Source organism: Prionailurus bengalensis, chromosome C1, assembly GCF_016509475.1.
Source record: "Prionailurus bengalensis isolate Pbe53 chromosome C1, Fcat_Pben_1.1_paternal_pri, whole genome shotgun sequence".
NCBI classification, from domain to species: domain Eukaryota; kingdom Metazoa; phylum Chordata; class Mammalia; order Carnivora; family Felidae; genus Prionailurus; species Prionailurus bengalensis.
In genome coordinates, this window is record NC_057345.1 from 134725053 (window position 1) to 134746469 (window position 21417).

Here is a 21417-nt window from a genome sequence, read left to right on the forward strand (position 1 = left end):
CTGTCCTAAAGATTTGTGTTGTTTAGCCTTTATACATGCATTCATGGTATATCTATTTTTTCAATGTTTATTTATTTTTGAGAGAGAGAGAAAGACAGACCATGAGTAGGGAAGGGGCAGAGAGAGAGGGAGACATAGAATCCGAAGCAAACTCCAACTTCTGAGCTGTCAGCACAGAGCCCTATGCAGGTCTTGAACCCATGAACTGTGAAGTCATGACCTGGGCTGAAGTCAGACACTTACCTAACTGAGCCACCCAGGTGTCCCACAAACATGGTATATTTAAAAAAAAAAAAATCATCACATGTTAACAATAAAAAGTCAAGAGGTTTTATATAAAAATTCCTAGTTTCAAATATCTCCTGAGAAATAAAAAGGTTGGCAATACTGGATCATCATTTGTGTAGAATAAGTGGCAAGGCTGGGTAATAGCTCTGCCCATTAAATGGGATTTGAGCTCTTCAGCACAACTCTTATCTGTAGCTATTGACCCTGGCACTGAAGCCATGACAGCTGGCATATGTATTTATGCTTATATTACAAGAAAGGGTAAAGTGAAATATTTCTTATAGGCCCAACTCATATACTTCTTGACTACCTCCTATAGAAAAATGAGTGTGCAATCCTTTACCTCCATCATCAAAATTTTCTTACTTCCCTGTGTCAGGCTAGATCTGTCTTTATATTGTATTTTCATAGCATGATGAAAAATGTATTATTGACCACCTTTTGCACTATCTTGTAATTATTTCTATGCTTATCTTAAGTCTCAAATTTAGGAAGCTTATGTCAGCAAAGTGTTCAATGACTGATTGAAAGTGGACCCTATAAACTTCACAGACACATGCTAGTGCTTTGCACATAATCTCTTATCTTTCTTTAAATACATACCTGTTTGGCCAGTGGATGAATAAGTGTGTACACATCAGCAAGGATGGATCAAGCTAATTTTATGGATCACATGCTGTATAAAAAGCACAACTGTGCCCCCATTTAAGTAGAATCAGAAAATTTGGAAGAATTATTTATAATGGGCAACTTTCCTAAGAATCAAAATATGTTTTGTAAATTTTGAGCTCTTTTTCAAATTCCATTTCTATTCTTTGACACACTTAGGACATGCAGACTGCTCCATTAACTCATTAAATATTAAATGAACTAAATTAAGCTTGAAAAATTACCTTGAGCTATTTTTCTCATCTTGGGTATCTGAAATAAATCAAACAAAGTATTTTGTGTGAGGTCCTTGCCAGCTGGAGAAAGACTCTAAAAGAGAACACTGCCACTCAATTTGTTTTATTTTTTTCCCTTCAGTTTTATACTTACTTCCAACAATATATAGAGACAACAATCACTGCTTTTTTTCTGGTAAAAGAAATAGCAGAAATTTACTCTTGAAAGCACACTCTTTGTTAGAGTAAGACATTTTTACCTGCAAATTACACAACACTTAGGAGTCTCAAGATTTTTTTTTTTTTTTTGCCTTTTCTGTCTCCTAAATCCCTTTTTCTCTCCATAAGCTGTTGGCTCTGTCTCATACCTTCTTAACTGACACATTTCTCTTAAATTTCAGTAGCAAATTGACTCCATGCTCCCCACCTCTGACTACTCATCTATGGATTTGTCAGTGTCATCAATATGTACTTTAATCAAGTCCAACTAAAAGGATTAATTTAAGTTTCTACAATAGCACTTTATACAAATGTGAATAATAATAGGCACTGTTGAGGAGGAAAATTTTCCTCTACCCTCAAAGGTTGTTCTGTGTGGTCTAACAAGTTGACCTGAGACAGGTTAGCAGGAGAAAATAAAATCTGATTTTGTACATATGAGAACCCTATATACATAAGCGATTCAAAGATAGAAAAGTAAACTGAGGTATATATCCCATCCACAGCTAAGGAATTGGATAGAGGCCTGGAGTTCAATGGGGAGGTGGGCAATTCACCCGGCAACAGGAAGAACAGATGTTTGGTATTTAAATGTCTGAACTGCCACAGAGTTGGGCCTTTCAGATAAAATTTATCTCTGCTAATAACTCTTGTTCTGAGAAAAACTAATTTAGATTCTCTTAGGTAGTAACTAGGGTAAATATTTCTCTTAAGTTTGCAGAGTCTTGATTGCCTTCAGCTCAAAATATTCCACATGCCAAAGTGGCACGTTTTGGGGACACTTGCTCTAAACTCTTTCATAGTAGAATAAATGAAAAGAAATTGGAGAACATAATAAACTCAGGCTGGATGAAAGACTTTCAGAATAAAAATTGACTCTGAAATGAGATAGTAACAGAGATGATAGAGGCACCTTTTACAGAGTTCTTTATTGAGTATTATAATTATTATTATTATTTAGCATCTGTGTATGCTTTTGAATCATAGGACTTGAATCCATTTTGGAAAATTAAGTGCTTCAAGACTATGGCAGAGGGGCACCTGAGTGGCTTAGTTGGTTAAGCATCCAACTCTTGATTTAGGCTCAGGTCATGATCTCACAGCTCATGAGTTTGAGTCCCATGTCAAGCTCTGCGCTGACACTGTGGAACCTGCTTGGAATTCTCTCTGTCTCTCTCTGTCTCTCTCTGTCTCTTTCTGTCTCTCTCTGTCTCTCTCAAAATAAATAAATAAACTTAAAAAAAAAATAAAAGACTATGGCAAGGAGACTTACTAGCTTTCATCTTCTTCCCCTTCATTCCTACCTTCCTCCAATACTATCCAATTACTCCCTAATTATGAACTTCTTTGGAGAATCCCAAGATCAGAGATAACTGGTTAACCTATTACTGTTAATCCACCATTTATTTTTACCATCTATATAGAGTTGACCAACATGCACACGCGGACACACACACAAACACACATGAACTCACTCACATATACTATAACTTTTTCTTTTTTTGTTGTTCACTTTCCTCAAAGTTTGCCATCAGTTTTTCTTTTTAAGGTAATATCCAGATTTATAACACTGCAGTTCTTTGATTGTTTCCTATGATTTTTATACCAAACCAGGAATGATATTCACAATATTTAAAGACCTGATTGATATGGTGTGAAAGCTGTAGTTCCCCCCAACAGCCATGGAAATGTCACATTTTCATTACTAGTACTCTTTACTAGCCTTGAAGGGACTTATAGGCATCTGTAATTTACCCACCATGATGTTAGTGCCACTGCCTTGGGCATCCACTGGTGTTTGAACATGCACTATAGAGGGAACATGAAGAGACTGGTATGTATGAATGGCCACAAGCTAGCTGGAAAGCATCCCTGCAGTTATCTCCTAGGGATCATGGGACCTACCACTATGGGTGATTACTCAAGTGGATCAGGACAAACATTTCAAGTATTTTATTACTTTAGCAATTATATGAGCATCCCAATGCATACCAGCTGACTATCAGCTCTGTGTATACCCACTAATATCTTGTATAATTACCTTTTCACACTAAAATCTGTTGTTTATTGATGGTCTTAATAAATAAATAAAGTCAATTTGTCTGAATGAATCAATAAACTTATCAGGAAAAAAATTAAGTTGTACTATCCCATATTTTACTTTAATAAATAGACAAATAATGAATCAAACTTGAGAGACAGTGAGCTACCCCTTCACCTGGAAATCTCAGAACAGCCTTTGTGCGTATTAGTCCACTGGTTAGAAAAATGTTCGTATTGAGCTAGTGAAGATGGCAAGGAAAAAAACACATAATATTCCTTGTTTTATCGGAGGGATTTTGAATGTATTTTTAACTACTATTAATTGTCCAAGAAACTTCATTTTAAAAGATGTAGGTCTGAATAAATTGCTATGACATAAAATTGCCACAAGAACAAAGGCTTCAAATAATATTGTTTTAAAATTTAGTATCAGTTTAGAGAACATCTACTGACAATTGTATGACTTTTTATTCATTTACTTATTCAACAATTATTTAAGTTCATGCATATTGTGTAAAAGTAGAAGACAATATGATTGGAAATTTACTGCAAGAGAGCTATGCAAACAGGGCTGTCAGATGGGATAGAAGAGAGAGTGTGGCAAAATAATCTTTCACAGAGGTTACCTTGTCATCAAAACCTGAGCTACCCATGCAAAGTGATACTGAGAAAGGTTTTTGCAAATAGAGGGAGGTAGGTAAAGGGCACAGGAGACGTGAAGACTGAACCAGATGACAAAGGTCTTTAAAAGCCATACCGAGCAAAGTGAGTTATATTCTGAAACCAACGGGGGTTCTTTGAAGTGACACAGGGAATCTTGCACTCAAAACTGTGATTTAGCAAGCTTAATGCATGTGGCTGTGTCAATATCAGTGTGAGCTCTTTGGATAATTTTATAGAAATCTGTTGAAAAATATTTTATTTTTATTTAAAAAATTGCATTAAGTAGGCACTCAAATGAGCAGTTTCTGTTTTCACCTATTCATATTGTTTTTCTACCTACTCTTAAGAGGTAAAATAATGAAAATATTAACTGGATGAGTATGGAGAGGGTTTGGAGAACTATGTGTTTTTTCTTTATTTTTAAGATGCTGCCATCTAGTGAAACTTTTGAAAGATCACTTTTTGGTGGTCTCATTCAAGTTTGTATCTTCTGGTCCTTTCCTCAAAACAGTTACATGTTAATAATTTATGTTTCTGCCATCCATGGGGAAAGAATTGTACATACATTAAAACATATTGTAAGAGCCTCAAGTGATTTTTTAATGTGGTACCACAGATGTGACTACAGGGCTTTTAATAATGGGATATGGTAGGTGAAGTTTCATTGTTTCTTCATTGTGACATTCTTTATAAATAATTGATAATAAAATAAAAATGCTGCCTTTCCTGTTTCTTAAGTTTTCGAAGAAAAGTTGAGTTTTAAATATATATATATATAAAAAACTGAGTTGTAAATACTGTTTCACAAAAAAAGAAAAAAAAACCCTGGTTTTAATTAGAAATGTTGGCAAGAAAAAAGAGGATGTCAAGTTCAGACCTTTTTTTTCTAAATTTAATTTCAATATTAAAATGTATCTTAAAATACAAACAAAAAAATCTGTGTGTGTGTGTGTGTGTGTGTGTGTGTGTGTACTGAATTTAAACATTAGTCTGCAAACCCAGATTTTGACCATCTTTAAATCTTGATAGAGATTAATTGTGTTTCTTTTCTATCATTCTCTAAATTTATGACATGAATTGCCTTTTTTTTTTTCTGAGAGAAACAAAGTACAAACCCATCCCCTCCCCCGCAACAAAACAAAACAAAACAAAATCAGATATATAATACTGGTAAAAAACTTTTTCTTCTATGAGATACCAGTTCTGGCCACTTTATAATGAGTAAAGTTTCTAATTGACTCTTCAATATATTGAGTTTTCTTTATGAAACTAATTCTATATGTTAGGGGTCAGCAAATCTTTTCTTTAATGGGCAAGATAGTAAATATTTGAGATTTGTGACCCATATGGTCTCTGTTGAAACCACTCAATTCTGCTTGCAAAAGTAGTCATAGACAAAATTTAAACACTGAGGGGCGCCTGGGTGGCTCAGTTGATTAAGTATCTGACTTCGGCTCAAGTTACCATCTCATTGTTTGTGAGTTTGAGCCTCCTGTCGGGCTCTGTGCTCACAGGTCAGAACCTGGAGCCTACTTTGAATTCTGTGTCTCCTTCTCTCTCTGCTCCTCCCCAACTCGTGCTGTCTCTCTCAAAAATAAATAAACATTTAAAATAATAAAAAAAATAAATGAATAAACAAATGAAACTAATTGTGTTCAAATACAAGGTTACCTTCAAAAACAGGTCATAGTTTGCATCCCTCTGTTCAGGGAAAGTACCTGTAATAGCAGTTTGAGGTTATTCTTTTTTTTAAAAAAATTAATTTATTTATTTTGAGAAAGAGAGAGACCAGAAGAGGGGCAGAAAGAAAGGGACAGAGAGAGTCCCAAGCAGGTTCTGCACTGTCAAGAGGGAGCCAGACGCAGGACTCAATCTCATGAACTGTGGTATCATGACCTCAGCTGAAACCAAGAGTCAGACACTTAACCAACTGAGCCACCCAGGCTCCTGAACATTAGTTATTTTTAAAAGGTGTTAGAAAAATCTAAAATTGGCCCCTCTGAAATTATTTACTGCAATAATTTCTATAGATAGATGTGCTTCTTCAAAGTTGCAGGAAATCTAAAGTTTTGAAAACATAATTATTATATGCACTTAGTAAGCTAAAAATAGAAAAACTCACAGGTAAAACATTTTTGCAAAGTGAACTATTACCCCCATTTAATGATCAGGGATTTTTTTAAAATTCATGTTTATGTACAAAATTGTCTTAATGTGGAAAGAATCACTATATTCTCAAAGTAAAACTTTTAACATTTTGATTTAGGAAGTTAAAGGTTTTGATGTTAAGCCATTAAAATGAACTTATTGTTTGGGTACAGTCTGGGTAATATAATTCATTGCTTCAGATTTTCCTTCTGGGAACTCAGTAGAAACAGAGGGTTAGTTTCTAAAACAGTGAATTCTGCTAGGCAGACATACAGAACACTTGGACCATGTAAACAAGTAAACAAGGCAAAGTCAAATAGTAAGAGGCTATTAGGGTCTCAAGTAAATGTATAGGGAGAACACAGTGTTGAGTCATAAAAACAGCATCACTTTTATTGGTCATCTTTGTGTCAACTGATCTAGGCATTACTTAGTCATAGAGATCCTGTTAAGTCTCAACTGAACTCACTCATGCATCTCTTGACCTACTAAGGAGAGGTGGGGAGAGCAGCTGATCCAAGCTGAGCTCAGGTGAGGAAGACTCTGAGCCAGCAGGTTGGCTAAGCAGGTCCTTGTTACAGAGATGGCAGAGAACAAGAGAAAACAAGTCTAATCTAATCACTCTAGTGCTTTGGACTCTCCTTGTATTACATGTGCTAACATTCCATTGGTCAAAATATGTAACTTGTCTAATCCCAGTGCAGAGAATTACATTCTGCCCACAGTGAGAAGAACTGAAAAATTACATGGCAAAGAAGATGGATACAAGGATGGACAAAGAATGAAAGCCATTAAGGCAATTTATCATATCATATATATACTTGAATTAATTAAATTAAATGTGGGCATGATGTGGGATTCAGTGACAAACTGAAAACTACTATTAACTCCATCAGGTTAGAGGATATACTAAAGCAGAGGTTCTCAAACTTTAAAAAAAATTTTATATGTTTGTTTTTGAGAGAGAGAGAGCAAGCATGCAAGCAGAGGTGGAGGGGCAGAGAAAGAGGGAGACACAGAATCTGAAGCAGGCTCCAAGCTCCAAGCTCCAAGCTGTTAGCACAGAGCCTGATGCAGAGTTTGAACTCACAAACCAGGAGATCGTGACCTGAGCCAAAATCAAGAGTCAGACACTCAATAGGCTGAGCCACCCAGGTGCCTCTCAAACTTAGTAATGCACACATTTTACACTCTTAAAAACCACTGAAGACCTCAAAGAGGTTTTGATATTGTGTTTATATATATATTTACTATATTTTAATTAAATACATTTATTCATTCATTTTAGAGTAATAATAACAAATAGATTACATATATTTTTTTAACTTTTTTATTTTAGAGAGAGAGAGAACATGAGAGGGGGAGAGGGGCAGAGGCAGAGAGAGAGAGAGAGTGAATTCTAAGCATCTCTCCATGCTGAGCATGTATCCTGACATGGGACCTGATCTCACGACCTTGGGATCATGACGTGAGCCAAGTCAAGAGTCAGTTGCTCGATGGACTGAGCCACCCTGGTATCCCAAACACATTACATATTAACATAAATAATATGCTGTTAGGGAAACAAAACTATGTTTTCTAAAACAAAATAAGAATGTTGTACACTTGGCAAATCTCTTTAATTTGGCTTAATAGAAGACAGCTAGTTTTTTATATCTGCTTCTGCATTCAATCTCTTGCTTTTTTTCCTTCATGAAGCATATTAAGAAAATCAGTCCTCATGCAGATAGATAGTTGGAAAAAGCAAAAGTATTTTAATAGTCTTTTCTCAGTTAGTTACGACTATTCTTTGATACTGTACCAGAATTGACAAGTTGTGGTATGCAATGTGAAACCAAATTACTAACTTTCTCTGCTTTGTTACATTAAAATCCATTGTATGGTTTTGTACTTTGAAGAGGTCTTTATTCATGCTTGATATGTAATATCAAACATTGGTTGTTTGAAAAATATTGGTTCATATTTTCCAAACACCTACATATTTCATTATATATTATTTTAAAAAGCACATGTTACTACTAAACTCATTAGAAATATCTTAAATATTGGGAAGTGGTCATATTCATAGAAGTGGATACAAGTTTTCAAAATCCTAATTTCTCTTAGAAACTTTTTTCATTGGCAGCAAATACTATGACTTGTTTTCCTTGATTTGACACTCATTTCATTCATTTCCAAAAGAATGTCTACCAAATGCCCAAGTATGAATTACTGTTGTTTGTCTCTCAGTTGCTTTTTCATTAAAAAAAAATGTTCTCTGTGGAGTAAAGGTGGCTAGTTCAGTTTGCAACTCAAATAATTGCATAAGTGCATTACTTTGAGGTAACCCTCTTACTTCAGAATGTGGTCAAATGTTTTATGCATACTTCTCATGTTAAGCCCTAAAAATATGAGCACTAAGGCATTGAGATTTAAAATAACTTTATCATTTTTACAGATGTCTCAAGGAGTTTTTTTTAATGTTTATTTATTTATTTTGAGAGAGAGAGCATGAGCAGGGGAGAGGCAGAGAGAGAGAGGGAGAGCCTGACACGGGGCTCGATCTTAAGATTGAAAAATCACAACCTGAGCCTCAAGAGTCAGACACTTTACCAACTAAGCCACCCAGGCATTCCTTTCAAGGAGATTTTTAAGCAAAATTATCTTCTTATTTCCCCCTGCAACTAAATGGTTTCAGCATGCAGTGACCGCTAGTATAATCTGGTGCCACTGCCTTGATTGTGCTAACATGCCAGCAATTTTCCCATAACTGTTTTTAAAGTATCATTGCAAATGTCAACACAGTGAAGAAGGCAAAAATGTCTTCGTATTTTGAAAACAATTTTGACCTAGAAGGATCTTGGGAATGCCCAGTGTTTTGTGGTTTACATGTTGTGAACCACTGTACCAAAGGATAAACCATATTTATAGTACAGCAGTTGGTCAAAGATTTTTTTAGAGATATTTGTACTTATTATTTCTAATCATTAAGCAAATTCAAAACTTGTTATTATGTTCTTCCCCAGGGTTGTTTTGTTGGCTTTGATCTAGCACATGCAGTTGGAAATGTCGAACTCCGCTTACATGACTGGGGGGTTGATTTTGCCTGCTGGTGCTCCTACAAGGTACAAATTAGTTAATATGTTCATATCCTTTTATTACACATTGATTGTTATCTAAATGAACAACTTGATTGGTGGCCAGTTTTAACTATTTGATTTACTTTCCTCCATTTCTTTTGTTACTGTTTTTTTTCTGACTTTAGTTAATTATAAAGTCATATGATAGAATAGTATAATAAATAATTAAAATTGGGTATTTCCATCCACTATAGAGTACTAATTCCTTTAATTGCTTGGCTACTATAGAAAAATCATGAGATTTTAGGAAAAAAGCTCCACCCTTAGAACTTAATTCAAATTGATTAGGTTCTTAGGTTTTGGTGATATGCTGTGTCATTTCTACATACATAAAGATAATTCTTATGGAATCAAGTTGATATTGATATTTGAAGATAATTTCATTGACAGGGATTATGGAAATGAAACTGATTTTATTTTAATGTAGGTGTTTTAAAAATAGATGCTTTATTATTATGGAAATATTTTTGTAACAAAATAATTGGAATGAATAGGGTTTAAAATTAGATAGACTTCATTGGAACTGTTACCTATTTAGTTGATGCAAAATTTGGCCAAAAATGTAATAGGTATTTAGTCTCAATTAATAATGCTTATGTTTATTTTTTTTTCCTTTGAGTTAGGTAATGTAAAATTATGTTTTATTATAAAAGCTCAAATAATCACACATTTTGAGCTGGTCAAAAGTTGGTTTCATAACAAAAAAGTCAAGTGATTTTATTGTTCATTTTTATCATATGCTCATACATTTTAATTTCTTTTCTATCCAGTATTTAAACTCAGGAGCGGGAGGTCTTGCTGGTGCCTTTGTCCATGAAAAACATGCTCATACAATTAAACCTGTGTGAGTACCATCTTCAGATTCTTCTCTGGTGATGAATAAATTAATTTGCATTAATGATATGCTAAATTTACATGAGCTCTTTAAGGTGCTATCCAATAAGAATCTGGATTGATTATAATTATATTAACACTCTATTAACAATGATGCACTTTATTAGAAATAAATGCTTTTTGAAGAGTTCAGTTGGTTGAACATGAATCACAAAAGGGGAAGCTCAATGCTAAAAATGAGTCACTGTAATCATGTAGAGCAGATGGTTTAATGCAAAGAGATGACTTATTTTTTTTTTCAAAATTAGACTTCAGAAAATTTCAGATTCCTCACATTGATGAATAAATCAAAGGCAACCAGAGCTGTGCCTAATAGAGCCTTAAATGTGGTATGTTATTATTAAAATTACATCTACCTTTAAAGCTAGAAACATTATATGATGGTTTTGTAAGGATTATCTTCTGTCCTAAAAGATTTTATAATCCATGAAAACTGAAGAAGCTGAACACTGAACAACACAGACTGCATAAAAAGCAATACTTTTCTACTTTATATAACTTTCTCATTTTTTAGAGCAAGTATAAATGCAAATGTGATACATTAACAAATTTATACATTTTTATTTGACTAGGGAACTTGTAAGTTTGTTTTTATCTGTATGGAGATAAAGAAATAATATTCTGAAAAAACTCCTTTCAGAGTTTTGTATCAAAGTATGTGTGATGAGGAGACTGTCTAGACTCATAATAGGTAATATAATAATGTTTGATTAGTTTTCTGAATCCTCTCAGCCACTAGCTGAGTGGTGTAATCTTTACAAGAATTGAAGCTGAATTAGTAATAAAACTTGGAGCACTTCACATTTCTGAGGTTCTATGCATATAAATCCAAGAAATTTAAGATGATTTTCTACAGTTCATTTAATCATGTCTAAAATTTCTTCAAGATTTTAAAGTTTTAAGATTAAATAGAGCGTTTTCTTTAGACAGGTATTTTGTCAGGCAGATGTCTTCCCCAAATATATTGTCAGTATATTAGATTTCTCCCCATGTCCCAAATTCTCTGAAAAGAATATAAAGCATTATTATGTTACAGGAATACTATGCATATTTTAAATGGTCTCTTTTTCATTTTTAGCAAAACCCATTGATAGTGTTTTACCTAACATAATTGGTTTCCCTGTAGACAGTATATAAGGTACTGCTTGCTTTTGTGTGGAGACTCACTACTCTGATCATTTCCCACTCTCCACTTATTTAAATTGTAATAGAGGATCTGGTGTATCATACCAATCCAAAGACAAGCTGGTGGGATGGTGAGGGATATGTTAAGTAATCTACACAAATTTTCAAGAATTTAAGCATTAGCAGCTAAGCTCTGATCTTACAGCACATGTCTGTTGCACTTGAAATTTCTTTTGTCACTATTTGTCCTTCATGGATGAGAAACAGGAGGGGGTGAAGCCATTATAGTGTGCTCACATGCACTTCGTCTTGTAGAATCCCAACATCCTCTAGACCACTCTAATTGTTACATCTTTGGTCCCAGGAGAAAGACTGTATAGACAGGCCAAATTCACATTCCAGCCCGATCACTCGCTAGTCCATAACCTAAAGAATGTTCCTTGACCTCTCAGTGTTCTAGCCTCTATATAAAGATAATATCAGCATCTACCTCATAAGCAATGATTCTGAGAATAAAATGAGATGGTGCATGTAGAGCACCAAGCACAATTGTGAAAGAATTACATGTTGTCCATACATCTAGGCTAAATACTTTGTCGCTTTACTGTGAAGTTGTATGTTACCTCTTAGACTTCTGACTAGCAGAGATCATTTCTCTCAAATAGAAAACATAACCTCAGAGGCTGTGGCTTGTAATTTGTAGAACATGACACAATTTTTTGTCTGTTACCAAGTTCGTTTCAGCAGGCCTTTGAAAAGCTGTGTAAGTTTCCATTCCTTGAATGCTCTTTTACAGGCCTTACATTCCTTACCGTCTGACTGGTTCCTCGCTAATTAATGAGTTGCATGAGATCTTTATTGATCTTCACTTCATACTTATAGGAGAGACACGCTTTTAACATTTTGAAAATTATATGTTATTATCTCTTGTGGCATTTTAACCATCCGGCTTTGGTCTCCAAAGACTCAAATCAGGCTTGACTCATGAAGCCCTCTTTACAGGAAACCCTGTTTGTTGTTAAAGCTTCTTTTTACATCATGTCAGAATGACTAATTCCAACGGTGCCAACTTCCATCCAATAATGGAATGTAACAGCAATTGATGTAGCAAACGTTGGGAAGTAAACTCTGTTGCTTTTTTAAAGGGTGACATCTAGTGGCTAAGCGTGTTATTTCAAACAAGTAGTATACAAGTGATACTTTCTTTTATGTCATTTATTCTTTCTTAAGAATTTTTAAAGTATATATATTTAAATTGGTTTTTCTTGTACTATTTGACTGTATTTATAGTGTAATACTTGTGTAGTCAAAACCTTCAAAAAAAAGTAAAACAGGATGAAGGTCAAAGTTAAATTAGGGGCATTCTAAGTGTGTGGTTAAACAGAATGCATAAATGTTCATCAAGGGTGGGAAAAAGGGCATTATGGGAGTGACTGACCCACCTGGTATAGACAGTGGATATCAGAATATGTAACCCTGAATTCTAAAGTTTAATATTCAGTATATAACTTTGAAATATATTTTATATGTTAACATTAGCAACTGGTAAATTACATCTGTACCAAGAAGTTGCACTTCTGTTTTTTTTGTTTGTTTGTTTAAATAGGCATTTTGGCCGTTTTTCAGAACATATGACCTAAGACTTTTTCCAAAAACCTTTTGCCAATAAAGAGAAAGAGTACAGACTATCGTCAATCCACTGCATTAAGCATCATAACTCAAGCTGTTATTCTCAAGTAAAACTTGACCTTGCCCTAGTTTATCATCACCTTTTCTCATTCCAGTGTCATATTCTAAACTTTGTCTATAGCTAAGAATTATTCTAAATCAGAACTAGTTTTGAGTAAATGCCATCTTGTTGTTTTTTTTTTTCCTTCAAGGATGACTTCAACTCAGTCTCTAAAATTAATAATTACTGCTCTGAGATATAAAGGGCAATACTTTTAGCTATAAGAATTTGAAGATCAGGGGCGCCTGGGTGGCTCAGTCGGTTAAGCGTCCGACTTCGGCTCAGGTCATGATCTCACGGTCCATGAGTTCGAGCCCCGCGTCAGGCTCTATGCTGACAGATCAGAGCCTGGAGCCTATTTACGATTCTGTGTCTCCCTCTCTCTCTGACCCTCCCCTGTTCATGCTCTGTCTCTCTCTGTCTCAAAAATAAATAAACGTTAAAAAAAGTGAAAAAAAAAAGAATTTGAAGATCAGAAATGCATCACTAAAAAAGGACTTAAATACATTGAATTTTTTTAACTTTATAAATGTTGACTTTTTTGGTACACTTTAGATCAGTAATTAACCTTTTGATTTTATGGAATTCAAAAATATCTGAAGCTCATAAAATGATTCTTCTGTAGGACACAAGACTGCAATTCAACACCCCCAGCCACACATACATACACATATATATGTGCATGTGTGTATATACTTTTTTTTTTTTTTTGAGAAAGAGACTCTAGCATGAAAACAGAACAAGCCTGGATCATAAGAGCTCTTTTTTTTTTAATGTGTTTTTATTTATTTTGAGAGAGGGAGGAAGGAGAGAAAACGATATGGGGAGGGCAGAGACAGAGGGAAAGAGAGAATCCTAAGCAGGCTCTGCACAGATGCTTAACTGACTAAGCCACCCAGGAGCCCCATATTAAGATTCCTTCTGTCACCTGCTTTTTTACCCCATCCAGTAAGACCATTCATACTAGAAAATTGCTGTTCCTCACTTTCCATAATAAAGCTTTATTATTTCCATAATAAAGGACATAATAAAGCTCCAAATGCTCCAATGTATTAGATTTATTGAAATGTTCATTTCCCTCAGGTTTTTTAAGTTTTTTGAGTGACCAAGAATGAGACCTACTGATAATTTTGATGAAAATGCTAGAATTTCAAATCGTGTTAGCACATTCCCATAATCAGCTAGAAGTGTGTGATTGAAGCCTAGAAATAGAGATGACATTTTTAAGGCTTTTTAAAGGGATTGAGTCATCTTCTTTATTATAATAAGTAATTTCCAGGTTAAGAAGAACCAGCTGAAGACACTGGCCAACTTCAGTGCATGGTTAGGGCAAATTTTAGAACTCAGCAATGTAGGTTATTATTATTTTTATTTGGGAAAATAAAAAAAAAAAAAGAAGACAAGCCAAACAATATTCAGGAAAGTCTAAAAAAGGATAAAAAGAGGCATAAAGAAAATTTAGCAAAACGACTTAAGAAAAGCTCATGCCATGCTTGGCCCAACTGTACAATTAATGTTATATGGGAAGACCATCTAATACACATTTGTTCCAGGGAATGCTGACTTGACACATTGATTCTATATACTTCTCCAGGCAATGCTGGAGAATGCCATCATCTAAAACTTATCTATAATTTAAACCTGGTTTTAGTTTCTTAGTGATCCTTTTGGACTTAGGTATTGTATTCTTGTCTACTACCTGCATAAGTTCTCCTGGTTAAAGGCTAGAGAACGAGGAAGTGTAGGGGACACCAGCAAGGTGTGTAAATTCATAAAACTCCAGGTCCTTTGAAATGCAGTAGGCCAATATCAATAGATTTCTCCGTTTTCAGAGAATCTTAAGTTGAAATGTGACCTCCACTTCCTAGGTCATCTGTTAGCCTGTTTCTCAAGTTCAGTGTTTACTATTAACTTGGATGACTTCTCAGCTACAACTTTTTGACTTCTCAGTTATATTAGATATCCTTCACCATCCCCTTTGTCATTGATGTTTCCCTCCCACAGCCCTAGGCTTCAGGGCGCCATTTTCTCTTGCTTCAGCTCCAATTTATGTGATGACCCTTCTAAATTTTACAAAGTTTACTCTTTCACCTTTTCACTCTCAGTGCCTCAACTTTGGTCCCTGAGTCCAGAAATATCCACAGTCTTGGTTTCAATAATAGACATTTGTAGAGGACACCAATTTGCATTTCCAGCTTTATCACTTGCTTAGTTTTTAGCCCTTCTTTTAATCTGATTGTAAATTACAAGAGTTTCTGATTACCAAGGCATTATCCCAGTTCCCAAAGACACATAGTAATGTTAGAAAGCAAAGATTGCCATAATGGAAAATATTCCCTAATGAACTACTCACAAAATTAGCCTTTACTGAACACCCTTTCCCAATTAGTATTAGCATCTATCTCTACAACTTATAAAATGTCTTGGTCTCTTGCTGGTTATAAAATTTATAACTGTCAGGTAACACAATAAAAACATAATGAAAATGGATTGTAAAGTAAAATTTTTCAAGAGATTCAAGATTTCCTGATGCAAGTGATACTGAAGAATTGCTGAATCACAAAATTATGGGCAGTGAGAATCTGCCAGAGTTAGAACCAATAACAGATGAAGTAGAAGAAATTAGACACGGTACTTCAAAAGCAAATGACTTGAATATCAAGGATTGAAAGGAAATGATGAATGCTTCAAAAATTTTTATAGAAATGATCATTTCTATGGTCATGCTGAAAAAGTTAAATGTAATATGAAAGAGATTGTATTTTTCTATCCCAACATTTTTTGAAATACACCAAAAAAATCAACACTCGATTTATTATTTACTCCTTTTAATAATTAGCACATTATACTTCTAACTTGTTTTATCAAATTTTGTGTACATTTTTATATAATTTTAAACTTTACCTTTTAAAAGCATCTCAATCAAATTTTAAAAACTTCCATTAATTACTATAAAAATATGGTTATTTGTTTAAAATGGATTTTATTTTAAATGACCTTTTCCCAGTATTCCATTGGTCATCAAATAATGAAGAATTCCATTACGTCCATATTTCTTTCTAATCTCAGGGTGTAAACAGAGTGAAACTTCCATTTTTTCTTACTTCAGCAGAAGTATCATTTTTAAGGTACTCATCTTTGTCATGTAAAGAAAATGATCCTGGGACGCCTGGGTGTCTCAGTCGGTTAAGCATCCGACTTCGGCCCAGGTCATGATCTCATGGCTCCTGAGTTTAAGCCCCAGGTCAGGCTCTGTGCTGACAGCTCAAAACCTGGAGCCTGCATCTATTTCTGTGTCTCCCTATCTTCCTGCCCCTCCCCCACTCATGCTCTGTCTCTGTCTCTCAAAAATAAACATTAAAAAATTTTATTCAAAAAAAACGAGAGAACGATCCTGCGTCAATTAAGAAGACATGAACAAATATAACCAATACATATTTTTGTACAAGTAACTTTCACAGATGAAAATAAATATAAGATACTGCCTATGATTTTAACTTATAATCCACTATAGAGATAATATTTTAATAACTGAATAGATGATTTAGATGACAGGTAACACAAGTTAGAATATGTGTTTTATATGTTTTATATGTTTATATGTTTTTATATTTTATAGTTGCTAAGTGAATTCTCAGACCTTGCCATAGAAGCTGTGGATAGATATCTTTAACTCAGGTGCTTTGGAAAAGCTTGGTGGGGAAATTTACAGTTACAAATCCTCTGCTGAATGGAATGCTACATTAACTAAGTGAATAAATTTACTCTTTGTTACTTTGAGAGCTGAAATTGTTGCCTATGAGAAAGATTTCACTTGGTTAGTTTCACACATTTGAGAAAGTATAAAGAAGAAGAAAGAATTACTTAAATGACATTTCTTAAAGGGATATGTCAAGTGATCATTTTCTTTTAATACTTTTCACTAGAATTTTTATGGAACCTGAGTTATTGACTTAACATTTAAAATTCTGCCTATTATCATGAAATTGCTCGTTATCCCTATTCTACAATATTTTAGAAATTATAAACACTGGTGAAATCAAGTTTGCTTCATGCTCACACTTAATTTCAGAGCCAAGCTCATGGAGGGCATTAAACTTGTTCTAAGTTTTAGTCCCTAAATCCTCACTGTAAGGAGCCCAAAAGATGGCACACTGATTGAAGAAAATCAATGGAATCATGACGTATAACCTATACTTATCTTCATTTGGAAACCATGTTAGATCAGTAACTCTAAAAGGATCCCTTATCTTCTTGGCTTGAAATAATTTTAACTATGCATAATCATCTAGATGATTTTTGTGTGTTGTGAATTTAAGCTGTAATCATAAAAATAAAATTTATACTCTGGGGTGTGATCACAATTAGAAATAAGTTCAGTAAATAATCTGATTTTTTCAACTCAGGAGATAAAGTAATCCTGGCTCTTAAAGGGAAGCCAAAATAGTAATTATCAGTATAAAAAGATATATTAAAGCCATCGTTACTTGCAAATCACTACTCTCAGATAATGGTGACATAATCATTAATTTGGGAAAATTGTGGAGTCCTTTGAAATCTCAAAATTTATTTTTTCTTCTAAAGTTGCAGTTAAGTGTCTCTGAAGATATATGAGGTCAGTGAACCTTTCAGACACCAAAAGTAAAACTTGTCAAAGAGCTTCAGCTCTTGTTTTAATTACTTCAAGTTTTGCCCCTAAAGTGACCTTTGGAATTTGCAGGGTAGTTTTATATATATGTATATGAAGAACTATTGCTAAAACTTTTACTTGTTAGTATTGAGAAAAATACATGTATCTATTTGGCTTCTTATGATGGCCAAAACAGCCATGGTGCAGTGATACCTGTGTGTGGGCCACACACAGACCCACTGGATCCTGGTGCTTTCAAAAGACTGGGCTGGGCTAACTTCACCAACCACAAGAACATTTGTAATAAAATACATTGTTCAGAACAAAGTTCTGAACTCATGTGATCTGCTTTTTTTTTTTTTCTTTGCATACTTGTTTTTACTCAACTACAAAGGAGAAGATTTGATTGGGTGGAAATGATCTTTTTCTCTAGTGTTGAGGTCTGTCTTGGTCATGACTAGTTCATGTATAGATATTTTGCTTTGGTTCCCATATCAATCTCTGCTCTAATCAGCTTTGGACAAGATTTTAGAAGATTTGGTAGAAGTCATAGAAACTTAGGCTGAAAATGGTCTTTTTTTTCTTTTAAGGGGCCTGTGATGCTTGTGAGAAATCATCTTTACATGTTCAATATGATTGTTTGAATATTGATTATAAATTAATTCTACCTTTCTTGAGTACAAGGACATTGTCTTGTGATATTTCTTTCTTTCATAATCTGCAGTGTCCCAAAAAAATACTTTTTAAAAAATTTTGTTGTTGAATATATGGTTTTCTTTACTCTCAGCATAATAGACAAACCATCTTCTAGCATATGAAAGCATTTCTACTTTGCAAGTTATTCTGAAGGGGGCATGATTTGCAAAATACTGTCAAATTAAATATGCATTTCCATATGCTTCTACAAAGACCAAATATATCCAGGAAAACTAGCTATAGACAACTTAAAAAAAATCCTTCATGAGTATTTTAATCAACATTTCAGCAAGTCGTTTAGAAAGTCCTAAATTCAGACATCTCTGTTTTTGTGCTTTTAACATCAATATTACCTCAAAGGATTATAAATCAATATTTCAAAATAATAATATAATTCAAGAAAGCATATATAGAAAATTTTCAAAGGGTTTATTTGTTAACAAAGCTTTCACACCAGGAAAATATTGACTTAGTTCTTTTAAAGACACCATATTATTCTGAAACTTCAGGAAATAATTGTCATTAATCAAAAGTCATCATATCAGGAAGTGCTTTTTTATAACTACACTTGTCACACTGTTAGACTCCTGGACATACTTGAACAAACCACCCCTTGAATAAGATTTGAAGATGTAATTGGGGTGCCTAGGTGGCTCAGTTGGTTAAATGTCAGACTTCAGCTCAGGTCATGAACTCTCTGTTTATGGGTTCGTGCCCTGCGTCGGTCTCTGTGCTGACAGCTCAGAGCCTGGAGCCTGCATGGGATTCTGTGTCTCCCTCTCTGCTTCTGTCCCTCCCCCACTCACACTCGGTCTCTCTGTCTCTCTCAAAAATAAATAAGCATTAAAAATTTTTTTAAAAAGAAGATTTGAAGATGTAGTGAATATGTAACAGAACCAGGTGGAGCACTCTAAACCATATTTATAGGTGAGTGAGCAAATGAGAGGAGGAAAAGGAGTTGAGTTTCGTGATACCTTCTCACACTGTTTTCCAGAGCAGTGTTAAATTGGTAGACTTAGAATAGAGCAGAGCAATTGGGAAGAGATGAATATATATATACGTGTGTGTGTGTATATATATATATTTTAGAAAATAAGATTTGATAGAGATTTTCTTTACTAACTAGGAGTGAGTTGGTAATATCTTACCTGTCCAGGGTCATGGAGATGTCAAGCCTTATCATAGTCCTGCTTGGGGACTATTTGTTGGCATCACGGGATGAATGTACAATTTATAAGCTAATGCAACCTGTTTTGTCAGTTTTTGAGATTTTTTTGTTTGTCATTGACACTTTTGAATCTTCTGCTGTCACTTAGCCATGATTTTACTTTTCCTGCAAATGTGCTGGTCTCCAACTGCCTAGAATTAGACTTCCTTGCTTTTTCTCTTTTATTTTTTTTAACTTCTTATTATAGTTTATATCTACTGCTTTCCTTATTCCTATACACTAACTAGTTCCACCTTCTTTATACACTGATATACTGTTATTTCTGGATTCCAATGTCTCCTTAAATGATAGCAATAGTGTTTCTGTTTCCAAGTCTCTCTTCTTACTTTGCAAAGTGGTTTAGCAGAGTTAGTGGGATGCTGTGAGGAATGGCCTAAGAACGGGACTAGGAGTCTTAGGTACCCATGAGACCATGCCCAAATCCTACCAAACATATCTTCCCTGAGGGCAGAGTTTTAGTATGCTTAAACCCTTCCTTGTTTGCGTTTGGTCTTTCAAACTGGATTGATTGGCTAGAAGAGACAGTCAATGGAGGCTGGAAGAAACACTTTGGCTAATGATAGATGAATAGAGCTTGGAACAACTAAAAATGAAGAGCCCAAAAAGTCTATAATTGTTCATGAAAAGAAGTTTAATATATTCACTGAACACTGTGGAAAAAAATTTGACTTCTAGTTGTATAATGTCCTTGTAATACATTTGTAGTCATTGAATAAATATTTAGTGAGCATCATATACATATATATATTCCAGGCAGTTTTTAAAGTGTTTGGACGTATGTACAAACAAAGCAAAAAATCCCTGTCCTCAAAGAGTTTGCATTCCAGCCAGAGAAGACAAACTATACATATAATAAGTAGCAAATTATATAATGCATTTGAAGTTGATCAGTCCTATGGACAATTGGAAAAGTAGGACAGGAAAAGGAGATATAAAAATACTGTATGTGGGATCCTTGGCAATGTGCAGTATTTAAAAGACATTCAGAAAAGCCCACATTGAGAAAATAAGATGTGGATGAAGAAGTGAAGGAGACAGAGGGTGGGCCAAGCAGTTATCTGGTCAAGAAATTTCCAGGCAGAGGGACAATCTAAACGTAAGACAGGAACGTGTCTTGAATATTTGAGGAATAGTTAGGAGGCTAGCCTGGCTGGAATAGAATAGAATCAAACAGGAGATGAGTAGATGAAATTTAGAGAGCTAGAAAGGTCCATAACATGTAGACCCTTAGAAAACTATATAAAGACATGGCATCCATTCCCATTTTGCCAGAAATGCAACATGGCATAGCAATTTTCAAAATGATCCCTCTGGTGGCTTTGTTGGGAATAGACTATAGGAAGGTAAGGATGGTCTTCAGAAGACCTGCTGGGGAACCGTTAGAGAAAGCAGGCAAGAGGTGGTCACAATTGAAAGCAGAGGAGTAGCAGAGGAGGTGATGAGAAATTGTAGGATTAGGGATCTATTATAAAAGATAGGTGGCAGCATTCTGAAAGAGGTCAAGAATAGAAACGTGTATTCCAGTTAAGGAATGTTTGCAATCATACAGAAGTGAGCTGCTCACTATCTAAAATATGGTCACAGATAATAGGATGACAAAAACAGGATAGGGTTAAAAGTTATTAGAAAATTGAATCAATAGGATAGGGAAAAGTTTGGATAGACAGGAAAGATTAATTTGATGTTTGGGCAAAAGAATGCTAAATCATTAATCGAATGTCATGTGGTTATTTCATTTATCAACTGAAAAA

General features: G+C 34.5%; 1 protein-coding gene across 1 annotated transcript in view; it reads left to right on the top strand.

Annotated features, from left to right (window-relative positions):
- The window catches only part of KYNU (kynureninase), a 110652-nt gene that overhangs the window by 54803 nt on the left and 34432 nt on the right, over positions 1-21417 (top strand). Inside the window, exons 9-10 of the mRNA XM_043576626.1 lie at positions 9251-9349; positions 10135-10208. Of these exons, the coding sequence (XP_043432561.1) occupies positions 9251-9349; positions 10135-10208 (173 nt within the window). The remainder of the gene's footprint in view (positions 1-9250; positions 9350-10134; positions 10209-21417) is intronic.